Genomic DNA, 12,352 nt, shown 5'->3' on the forward strand with positions numbered 1-12,352 from the left:
CCGTCCATCTATCCATCCATCTATCAATCCATCCATCCATCCGTCCGTCCGTTTGTCTATCTATCTATCTATCTATCTATCTATCTATCTATCTATCTATCTATCTATCTATCTATCTATCTATCTATCTATCTATCTATCTATCTATCTATCTATCTATCTATCTATCTATCTATCTATCCGTCTGTCTGTCTGTCTGTCTGTCTGTCTGTCTGTCTGTCTGTCTGTCATCCATCCATCCATCCATCCATCTATCATTTCATCCATTCATTTAGATTTTTAGAAATATCAAGATAAGTGTGCAAAGGACTCCATATAGAAGCCAGAAGCTAAGCTTTTTACCAAACTGTCCCTCTTCCCAACAGGGAAAAGCAGCAGCAGTCAGGAGCACAGGATTATCTGCTGTCATGGCTTTGAAATCAATAAATGTTATTATAATGGAAGTCAATGGGGCAAAAACAGCCCCCAACATCACCAAAGGGAAGTTAATCTGAGGGTATTGTTAAACTTTTGGAAGCATTTTCCCAAAAATATGTGTTAAAATAAGGTGTGTCACCAAAAATCATCCCATTTACTGAAACACAGAGAAAGTTGTGGCCAAATTAAGACTTAAAATCAGCCCAGAGTGGATGAAAACGACCCAACAGCACAGAAAGGGTAATGAATTACTGAAAACTGTTAAAAAATAAATGCGTTTAATCATTCAGGTGTAACACGTTGAATAGTGTGTGTTTTGGCGTGACGGGTGTGTGACTGTAGCTGTAATGTGTGTGTGTTTGTCGTCAACAGTACCGATCGTCTGGACGGGTGTTGTTTGATATGGTCTGCCTGCATCTGAACCTGGTGGAGGGCGATTACTTTGGCCTGCAGTTTCATAATCATCACAGAAAGATGGTGAGTGAGCGTTATTTCACCCGGTGTTCTGCTTCATTTACACCAAATTTACACTAAACAGTCAGAAATCATTTAATTTCAATAACTGTTTGTCGTAATATAAAATATAGAGTTGAAGTCAGAATTATTCACCCTCCTTTTTCAGTCAAATATTTCCCAAATGATGTTGAACAGATTCAGGAATTGTTCACATTATTTCCTCTAAAATTTGTTCTTCTGGAGAAAGTCTTATTTGTTTTGTTGGCAAACAGCCAATCACAGACACATGAGTCAGCAAACAGCCAATCGCAGACACATGAGTCAGCAAACAGCCAATCACAGACACATGAGTCAGCGAACAGCCAATCACAGACACATGAGTCAGCGAACAGCCAATCGCAGACACATGAGTCAGCAAACAGCCAATCACAGACACATGAGTCAGCAAACAGCCAATCACAGACACATGAGTCAGCAAACAGCCAATCACAGACACATGAGTCAGCAAACAGCTAATCACAGACACATGAGTCAGCGAACAGCCAATCACAGACACATGAGTCAGCAAACAGCCAATCACAGACACATGAGTCAGCAAACAGCCAATCACAGACACATGAGTCAGCAAACAGCCAATCACAGACACATGAGTCAGCAAACAGCCAATCACAGACACATGAGTCAGCGAACAGCCAATCACAGACACATGAGTCAGCAAACAGCCAATCACAGACACATGAGTCAGCAAACAGCCAATCACAGACACATGAGTCAGCAAACAGCCAATCACAGACACATGAGTCAGCGAACAGCCAATCACAGACACATGAGTCAGCGAACAGCCAATCACAGACACATGAGTCAGCGAACAGCCAATCACAGACACATGAGTTAGCAAACAGCCAATCACAGGACACATGAGTCAGCAAACAGCCAATCACAGACACATGAGTCAGCGAACAGCCAATCACAGACACATGAGTCAGCAAACAGCCAATCACAGACACATGAGTGTAGGTTCACCAACAGCTCAAAATGCAGTACTTTTTAAAGAATATATTATACTTTGATATACTGAAGAGAATGCATATGTAAATATTTATATGTAAATTTGAATTTATGACATAAGTATTTATATTTTATAATAATAATAATTATAATATTTGAATGTGTAATTTAAGTATAAATAATTATAAATCATGTAAAAAAATATATAGTTTATTCATTCATTTTATTTTCAGCTTAGTCCCTTTATTAATCAGGGGTCGCCACACTGGAATGAACCGCCAACTATTCCAGCACATGTTTTACACAGCGGATGCCCTTCCAGCTGCAACCCTGTACTGGGAAACACCCATACACACTCATTTACACACTTACACTGATACACTACAGCCAGTTTAGTTCATCAATTCCCCTGTAGTGCATGTGTTTGGACTGTGGAGGAAACTGGCACTAAAATATATAACATGTTTATAAATATAACAATATTATATATATAATATTAGCAACAAAAGACAATTTAGACTCAAAAATGCTTTTAGTGTAAAATCTTTAATTTAGAGTGTAAAGAAGACTTGGTTACCATGATGATGAAGCTCAAACTAAACCAACTCACCGCCTCAAGAGCAAAAACCTGAACTCACCACAGTAAAACCCAAACCGGCTTTGTGCAGCGGGTCTCTGATGATGATGATGGGTTATGAAGTTGTGTGTTTATTTACAAACAAAGTGAGCCGTAAGCTGAGACTGTGTGTGTGTGTGTGTGTGTGTGTGTGCGTGCGTGTGTGGTCTATTTAAAGATCTGCGTGACGTTGTTCTCATCTCTGCTGTTGCTTTACTTTACAGGTCTGGCTGGATTTACTAAAGCCCATTAGAAAGCAGATCACACGTAAGACCACTCTGTGTGTGTGTGTGTGTGTGCATGCGTGCATGTGTGTGCTGTCATAATGCAGTGCATTCTTAGTCAGGGTTAGGGTTAGGGTTAGGCAGTATACCTTAGTATCCATCCATCCATCCATCCATCCATCCACCATTCTTTCTGTCCATCCGTCCATCGTTCTATCCATCCATTCATCCATCCATCCGTCCGTCGTTCTATTCATCCCTCCATCCATCTATCCATCTATCCATCCATGCATCGTTCTATTTGTCCATCCATCCACCATTCTTTCTGTCCATCCGCCCGTCGTTCTATTCATCCCTCCATCCATTGTTCTATCTGTTCATCTATCCATCCATCCATCCATTCATCCATCCATCCATTGTTCTATCTGTTCATCTATCCATCCGTCCATCATTCTATTCATCCCTCCATCCATCCATCTATCCATCCATCCATCCATCCATCCATCCATCCATCCATCATCTATCATCCATCCATCCATCCATCCATCCATCCATCCATCTATCATTCCATCCATCCATCCATCCATCCATCCATCCATCCTTCCATCATTCTATCCATCTATCCATCCACGATTCCATCCATCCATCATAATTTTTTAAGGTACTGCTAAATAATTTTATGGACTTTATTAGAGAATACTGACACTGACACAATTATATTAGACTTATATATCTGTGACTGTGTGTGTGTGTGTGTGTGTGTGTGTGCAGGGCCCAAACACACTGTCCTTCGGTTCATTGTGAAGTTTTTCCCTCCGGATCAGTCTGTGCTGTTGGAGGAGTTGACCAGGTGAGGCTTCACTTTCTCTTTACTATCACTATCACACACTCTCCTGTGCCCCTCACCTGTGTGTGTGTGTGTGTGTGTGTGTGTGTGTGTGTGTTTCAGATACTTGTTTGCTCTGCAGGTCAGGCAGGATCTGGGAAGTGGACGTCTGACCTGCAGTGACTCCAGCGCCGCTCTGCTGGTGTCTCACATCATCCAGTGTGAGTTATAAACACTGTGTGTGTGTATGTGTGTGTGTGTGTGTGTGTGTGCTTGTGTGTGAGAGAGATAATTTATGCATGTGTATTTAAGCTGATTTAATTTACCAGTTTGACTTAAAGGCACTATAGAGTGCTAATTTAGATATACGGAAATGACTCCCAGCATGAAAAGTTTGGTTTTGACCATATTTGGAATGGTCATGAATATTAATGAGCTCTGTGTCTCATTTCAATGCCTGCTCTCTCTCTCTCTCTCTCTCTCTCTCTCTCTCTCTGTGTGTGTGTGTGTGTGTGTGTGTGTGTGTGTGTGTGTGTGTGTGTCTGTGTGTGTGTGTGTGTGTCTGTGTGTGTGTGTGTGTTTAGCTGAGATTGGAGATTTTGAAGAGACTCAGTGCAGACAGCATCTGCTCAACACCAACTACATGCCTGACCAGATGGCGCTGATGGACAAAATCATGGAGTTCCACCTCAAACACAAGTGAGTCTACCTGAAAACACACACAATGGCCATGGACACAGCGTGCAGTTCAATAACTTACAGATCCACATACAGAGCATCAGGAAAGTAAATTGGCTGTAGTGTATGAGTGTGTGTTTGTATGTGTGTGTGTGTGTGTTTGGGTGTTTCCCAGTACTGGGTTGCGGCTGAAAATGCATCCGCCCTGTAAAACATATGCTAGAATAGTTTCTGGTTCATTCCGCTGTGGCGACCCCTGATGAATAAGGGACTAAGCTGAAGGAAAATTAATGATTGGATGAATTTAAAAAGCATGGATAAATACAATTAAGAAAAAGTTACATTTGAAAGAAATAATGTTTTATCGTCTATTAATCTTCAGTAAATGACAAGTAAGAATAATTTAATACATTTAATTGTTATTAATGTTACTAACAGTACAACTACTTATGCCTGAATCCTTTTAAAATCCTCAAGATCACATGCAAATCATAAATTATAACACAAGTTCGACACTGCATATCCTGCGATGTGACTATTGTTTATTCAGTAAGAAATAGAGGTGGGTCTGGATTGAATTCTCTATAAGTCTGGATCAAGACCGGAGTGCAGACTTTGATATTAAGTTTTATCTGAGGTGAACCAAACCTAAGTGTACTAAAAGCATTGTTGTGTGTGTGTGTGTGTGTGTGTGTGTGTTTCAGGGGTCAGACACCAGCAGAGTCAGACTACCGTTTGCTGGAGCTGGCCTGCAGGCTGGAGATGTACGGCATCAGACTTCATCCAGCAAAGGACAGAGAAGGAAATAAAGTCAGTCTGTCTGTTGCACACGGCGGAGTCCTGGTGTTTCAGGTACACACACACATACACACACGGAAACGGAAACACTAAGATGCGCATCATTTTTGAAAATGTACATAAAACAATATATGTGCACAACTGAGTAGGATGAACTTTTATTCGATAAGAAATAATGCCCGTAAACGCTGATGTGAACATATTTAGTGACTAAGCTCTTCATCAGTGTGTGTGCTGTGATGTAGTTTCTCTCAGATGCTGATCAGATGTAAATGCGTGTGTGAGGGTGTTTGCGTCATTAGTGTTGGTCTGCATCTCTCCATGTTTCCAGCTTTGCGTTGTTGCTGATCTGAAATGTTGTTGTGCTGATTGTAAAAGCCCTCAGCCCGTCCGCCATCACAGTACTTCAGTAGTATTCTTCTATTATTATTCCCTGCAGAACTGTCTTGAGCATCAGTCTGCGCTCTCGTCTCACGTCTTCATAAGCCACTGTGTTGATTGCGTTTGGTCTTTGTCTTCTGAGGCGCAGCTCATTTATTAGAGAAGAACAAACACCGCAGTGGAGAATCCCAACAGTGCAGCAAACTCCACTTCTCTCAGCGATATTTCTGACAGTTCAGCTGGATGTGATGATTGTGTTCTCTTTAGATTCTCATTCTCAAACGCTGCTTCACTCAACAATGTTTCCAGATTTGCAGATACATTTAGTTATTTGGATGTGTTAGATCACACTTTCCATGATGTGTTTCTCTGGGCATCCAGACAACAAGCCAGCGGAGCTGCCCGATACCCAAACCTGTCAAGCAATATTCGACTGAATAACAGTCTCCTGTCATTATAGGAGTTAACTGAAAAAGCCAGAGAGGAGCAGAAGCAAGAAACGAAGTCATGATGATAAAGAAAGAGCAGAGTTTATTGAATCATTTTAGTTGCGTTTGATTCAATGCTCAGACTTGAGCAACAGACATAGAAAATTACTGCTTCACAACAATGTCCAGTGACGAGACAGGCCTTGAAATGGAAATGCAGACCTTCAGAAGCAAACAGAGCTTTTGACTTCTGTAGTATTTTTTGCAACTCAAGCTCATTCTGGAAATGTAGCCCCACGGACGTTTCTGGAGACCATAAAATACTTCCCAGGAGGTACGTACAGAAGCCGCCGTCTGGCTGAATGACTGAACGATTGATTGGGGGTCGGCCCCTCATCCTCCTTCTTCCCTAGACCCAAGCAACGGTTTACAAAAGCCGTGCAGAAAAAGAAAAGACCTTTATCCAATTTTGACCGCGTTTTCGGATTTCACCGCATTCTCGCCCCTTTACAAACACGTTCGCTTTATTTTTTGGATTCTGTTTTTTGTCTTACCTGATTTCTGGAATCGAACGCGGCCGGCTCCTCCTCCTCCGGGCCTCCGCTCTGCCGACATAATACAATGAGCTAACCGGACAAACTGTTTGCGGCCCAGCCTGCGAACGCGAAGAGGATCGGCGTCACACCGCCCCGCAGCGTTTGCTTGAAAAAACGAAATGCAGCCATACGTACCTCGAGCCACGTAAATCACGGTCTCCTGAATCTTCTGCGGGGCTACGTTTTCAGAATGAGCCTGGGTGGATTTTTTTTCCTACACTGTAAAAGCATCTGTTAATAAACAGATCAGTTTATAATTAATCAGTTTTCTGTGTATTTTGGGTTTATTTGCAGTTGTGAATTGCATATTGGGATGTTAACCTCTGCTCTGTCCACATCTGATGGTGAAATTCAGCTCTACAGTTTAACAAATGACTTTTACTGACATTTTAGTAAATAATATGACGTATAAGAAAAAATATCAAGAGAAATAAATCTGTAAAATAACAGAAACTTTGCCGCAGTTTATTATAAGGTTTTTGTAACGTAATTTAATAACACCAACACACACAATAAAGCATTACACATGCTCAGAAAAATCACTTTTACACACTTTTCAAGCTTAAAGTTGTTGGAGGAACGATCAAGCATCTGTAATGCAACTCAAAAGCAGAAATAAAAGTGTAAAAATGTAAATTAATAGCATAAATGTCAAAATAATTACTCAGTGTGTACTCTGGGTGGCTGCTTATTTCCCGCCATTATAAATATCTAATTAAAATCAATAAACATCTCATTTAGAGTCTCTTCAGTGTGAGTGATTGGTGAGGAGATGTTCATTTTTGCGTGAACTGTCCCTATAAGTGAGATTATTTGTGTTGTTCTCAGGGTCACAACAGGATCAACAGCTTCAACTGGTCTGCGATTCGCAAGCTGAGCTTTAAGAGACGGAGGTTTCTCATCAAGCTGAGAGCAGACCCTACTGTGAGTCTCACTTCGGTCTCTACTGATGTCTACAGATGCAGAAGTCTGAAATATTAGCCCTCCTGCATATTTATTTCCCCAAGTTGTTGTTTAACTGAGATTTTTTCATCACATTTCTGCACATAAAAGTTTAATAACTCATTTATAATAACTGATGTCTTTTCTCTTTGCCTTGATGACAGTAAATAATATTAGACTAGATATTCTTCAAGACACTAGTGTTTAGCTTAAAGAAACATTTAAAGGCTTCACTAGGGTAAAGTTAGGGTAAAGTTAGGGTAAATAGGCAAGTCATTGTTCTGGAGACAATCCAACACTAATATTGCTGAAGGGGGCTAATAATATTGACCTTAAAATGGCTTTAAAACTATTAAAAACTGCTTTTATTCTAGCCCAAATAAAACAAATCAGACTTTCTCCAGAAGAACAAATATTAGAGGAAACACTGTGAACAATGCCTGAATCTGTTCAACATAATTTGGGAAATAAAACAATTCACAGGAGGGCAAATAATCCTGACTTCAACTGTATATATCATCCAAATAATTGAGCTTCAGCTGTGTGTGTAATCAAGAGGTGACCTGAAACTGCTGTGTGAGTGCAGAGCGTGATGGGATATGCAGTCCATGTGAATCTTCAGCACTTTTAGAGTATAATATGGCGTCTCTTGTCTGTCCGTTCTGTAGCAAAATGTGAGTCCAGACACTCTGGAGTTTTTGATGGCGAGTCGGGACTGCTGTAAGATGTTCTGGAAGATCAGTGTGGAGAATCACGCCTTCTTCAGGCTCTTCGAGGAGCCCAGACCCAAACCTAAAGCAGTGCTGTTCAGCAGAGGCTCTTCCTTCAGGTTCAGGTACTGCAGCTGACATTATCTATTATTAAGTCTAATGTACATAATGCTGTAACTTTTTACATGTTTAAAGTGGAACTATTAAGTTTGAGCTGAAAATACCCCACAGATAATGTTCTTCAGCTCTCTGATACTGACCCTTTCAGGCTTTGATCCTAATTGTGGTGTTTTGGTGACTGTCGCTTTAAATGCAAATGAGATTGTGCTCTATTCAGAAGAGGGCGGAGCTGTGAATGCCTGTGTGTCAGCATAGTGACAGATTCAAAAACAAGACTAACAACCTATGCTAATGAGGGAGAGATGGGCACTAGTGGGCGGGGCTTTCCCCCTCTGATGACAACATACAAAGGGAGAATGTCAATCAAAGTGTTTCTGCAGACTGCTTTCATCAAGTCTGATTGGATCAAACACAATTAATGCATGTTGACCATTAGATGCTGGAGATATTCACACACTGCTGACACACAACTGGGGTAAAACCTCTTATAGAAGTGATTTTTGCATAATAGCTCCCCTTTAAATTACTTATTACATCAACCATGTATTCTGTACTACTACTACTACTTTTAATATTACAAATAAAATAAATGACACAATAACTCAGTGGTTAGCACTGTGGCCTCACAGCAATACAGTCACTGGTTCGAGTCCCGGCTGGGTCAGTTGGTGTTTCTATGTGGAGTTTGCATGTTCTCCCCGTGTTAGTGTGGGTTTTCTCCGGGTGCTCTGGTTTCCCCCACAGTCCAAACACATGCGCTAAAGGGGAACTAATCAACTAAATTGGTGGTGGTGTATTGAGTGTGTGTGAATGTGAGTGTGAATGGATGTTTCCCAGTACTGGGTTGCAGCTGGAAGGGCATCCGCTGTGTAAAACATATGCTGGAATAGTTTGTCATTATTAATTTACTCATGATTATTTTACTGTATTCTGCACAACAGGGAGGTCAGTGGAAACGCTTTTCTTATGGTTTGAGTTAATGTTGTGCTCTTCTCTGCAGCGGTCGGACACAGAAGCAGGTGATTGATTATGTGAAGGAAAATGAGTTTAAGAAGCTGCCCTTCGACAGGTGAGTCTGATCGATAATCCAATAAATGGAAATTCAACAGTTTGACACTGATCTTTCTTTAAGATGTATTGTGTGTGTGTGTGTGTGTGTGTGTGTGTGCGTGTGCGTGTGCGTGTGAAAGAAACAGAATTATTTAAAACTATTTTGTTACATAGATACATACACACACCGGCCACTTTATTAGGTACACCTTACTAGTATATTTGGACTGCCTTCAGAACTGCCTTAATCCTTCAAGGCGTAGATTCAACAAGGTACTGGAAATATTCCTCAGAGATTTTATGACATGGCTCGCTATCCTGTTAGAAGATGGAGACACTGTGCTCATAAAGCGATGGACATGGTCAGCAGCAATACTCAGGTAGGCTGTGGCGTTGATGCTCAATTGGTACTAATGGACCCAAAGAAAATCTCCCCCACACCATTACACCACCACCACCAGCCTGAACCGCTGATACAAGGCAGGATGATCCATGCTTTCATGTTGTTGAGGCCAAATTCTGCCCCGAGCATCCGAATGTGTCAGCAGAAATGGAGACTCATCAGAGCAGCAACGTTTCTCCAATCTTCTATTGTCCAGTTTTGGTGAGTCTGTGTGAATTGTAGCCTCAGTTTCCTGTTCTTAGCTGACAGGAGCGGCACCCGGTGTGCTCTTCTGCTGCTGTAGCCCATCCGCCTCAAGGTTGGCCGTGTTGTGTGTTCAGAGATGCTCTTCTGCAGAGCTCGGTTGTAACGAGTGCTTATTTGAGTTACTGTTGCCTTTCTATCAGCTGGAGCCAGTCTGGCCATTCTCCTCTGACCTCTGACCTCATCAACAAGGCATTTGCGCCCACAGAACTCTCACTGGATATTTCCTCTTTGTCGGAGCATTCTCTGTAAAGCCTAGAGATGGTTGTGCGTGAAAATCCCAGTAGATCAGCAGTTTCTGAAATACTCAGAGCAGCCCGTCTGGCAGCAAAAGCCATGCCACGTTGAAAGTCACTTAAATCCTCTTTCTTCCCCATTCTGATGCTCGCTTTGAACTGCAGCAGATCGTCTTGATCATGTCTACATGCCTAAATGCATTGAGTTGCTGCCATGTGATTGGCTGATTAGACATTTGCGTTAACGAGCAGTTAACAGGTGTACCTAATAAAGTGGCCGGTAAGTGTATGTATGTACATACATGTATATGTCAAATGCATATATTTTTGTATCTAAATATAAATAAATATTTTCTATAATGTATTCATGCATGTGTGCATTTATATATACATAATAAATGTACATAGTGCACACAAATTATGCAAATTTATATGTATAACTTTTATTTATATTTATACATTTTATTTAAACTTTTATTTGTATTAATTGCAATTCATTTTTGCCCAGCAGTAATATAGGTATATGAATAAACAAAACAAAAAAACAGTAACAATAACAACTCTCTCTCTCTCTCTCTCTCTCTCTCTCTCTCTTTCTCTCTCTCTCTCTCTCTCTCTCTCTCTCTCTCTCTCTCTCTCTCTCTCTCTCTCTCTGTCTCTCAGGAAGCACAGTCGAGTGCAGTGCAACAGCAGTCTATCTCCTCTGGGCTCTGCACAGCACCAAGTGCCAAATCAAGTAGGTGCATGTTTTCACAAGCAAGAGATGTTTGTAAGGAATGCTCACTCAGAACAAACACTAGCACACGGGAATCAAATCAGGAATGGTGGACAGTGACTGACATTACAGATGCTTTCAGAAGTTTGCTGATGTTTTAAAAGGAAGGTATTGCACTCCTGGTAACACTTTAAAATAACAGTCCTTTATTTAATGTATTCACTAACATGAATAAACCATTAGCAATACATTTATTACAGCATTCATTCATCTGTGTTAATCTTAGTATTGTTATTGAAGTTAAATACTGATGGTTTATGTTAACTCACTGTGCATTTACTAATACCAACAAGCACAACTTTGGATTTTAATGTTTAATAAATGCTTTACAAGATTATTCATACTTACTTAATGTTAGTAAATACATTAAGCAACAATAACTAGTGGACCATTATTCTTAAGGGTTACCATCCTTCCTTTTTACAAGTGTGTGATGTGCCCTGTGTGTGTACCCATGGGTATTTTTAAGCTTGCTGAAATCGCCAGTTTTAAAGGGTTAGTTCACACAAATATTAATAATCATCTCCTGTAGTTGATCTATGCGTTTATATAAGTTTATCCATATTTATATCTTTATAAATCCTTGTGTTTCCCAGTGATGGGTTGCGGCTGGAAGGGCATCCGCTGCATAAAAACGTGCTGGATAATTGGCGGTTCATTCCGCTGTGGCGACCCCGGATTAATAAAGGGACTGACCCGACAAGAAAATGAATGAATGAATAAATCCTGTGTGTAACTTCTGGCAAACGCATTAATTCTGGCGATTTACACTATCAGCTAGACAGGAGTGTTTAAATATGGAGATTTGTCTTACAAAAAATTGGATTCACTAAAAGAGACCTTTAATAATCTCACAGAGCCACGTGAAGCACTTTTTATTATAGCTGGATGTGCTTTATTGGACTTCTTTTGGACTGTTGATTAAAATGAGCCGACCGTTGCCATTGTAGAGCTGGAAAGCCCAAGATAATTTTTAAAATAACTCTGACTGCATTCGACTGACAAAGTCATTTACACCTAGGATGCATCGAGAGTGAGTAAGTTATGATCATTTTGTTTGTTCATTTTTAGGTGAACTAACCCCTAAATGTTTGAACCAAAAGACACACTGTTTGTTTGTCTCTTTAAATGCAAATGAGCTGCACCTTCTGATGCTCCACCCCTTTTGCGAATAAACATTCCATATATAGTATAAGCCTGATATACTCACAGAAGACATACTCAGTTGAATTGTCAGCCTTATGATAGTCCTGTGAATAATAAATGTGCATTTATGATTTACACAGATGGGGAGTACAACACGGTAAAAATAAATGTGCATTATTGCACAATTTAATGCCATTTAGTACATGAAAGTACACTAAATATACAAAAAATTATGCATTACTAATTAAAATATAATTGATTGCAATAAGTATATTTTTGTGAAGTACCTTAAGGACATT

The 12,352-nt window shown here is 40.3% G+C and overlaps 1 protein-coding gene across 3 annotated transcripts in view; it reads left to right on the top strand.

Moving 5' to 3' along the window:
* Positions 1-12,352, top strand: part of LOC101883674 (FERM, ARHGEF and pleckstrin domain-containing protein 1) — a 56,357-nt gene that overhangs the window by 8,414 nt on the left and 35,591 nt on the right. For all 3 annotated transcript variants that reach the window (XR_012385073.1, XR_012385074.1, XM_073912375.1), the window contains exons 3-12: positions 790-894; positions 2,722-2,764; positions 3,493-3,571; positions 3,671-3,768; positions 4,132-4,246; positions 4,930-5,077; positions 7,257-7,352; positions 8,039-8,205; positions 9,201-9,269; positions 10,796-10,868. Coding sequence is in view for 1 of the 3 variants with exons in the window: in XM_073912375.1 (XP_073768476.1) it covers positions 790-894; positions 2,722-2,764; positions 3,493-3,571; positions 3,671-3,768; positions 4,132-4,246; positions 4,930-5,077; positions 7,257-7,352; positions 8,039-8,205; positions 9,201-9,269; positions 10,796-10,868 (993 nt within the window). In the remaining 2 variants the exon portion in view is untranslated. The remainder of the gene's footprint in view (positions 1-789; positions 895-2,721; positions 2,765-3,492; positions 3,572-3,670; positions 3,769-4,131; positions 4,247-4,929; positions 5,078-7,256; positions 7,353-8,038; positions 8,206-9,200; positions 9,270-10,795; positions 10,869-12,352) is intronic.

The sequence above is a fragment of the Danio rerio genome, chromosome 9 (assembly GCF_049306965.1).
Source record: "Danio rerio strain Tuebingen ecotype United States chromosome 9, GRCz12tu, whole genome shotgun sequence".
Lineage (NCBI taxonomy): Eukaryota > Metazoa > Chordata > Actinopteri > Cypriniformes > Danionidae > Danio > Danio rerio.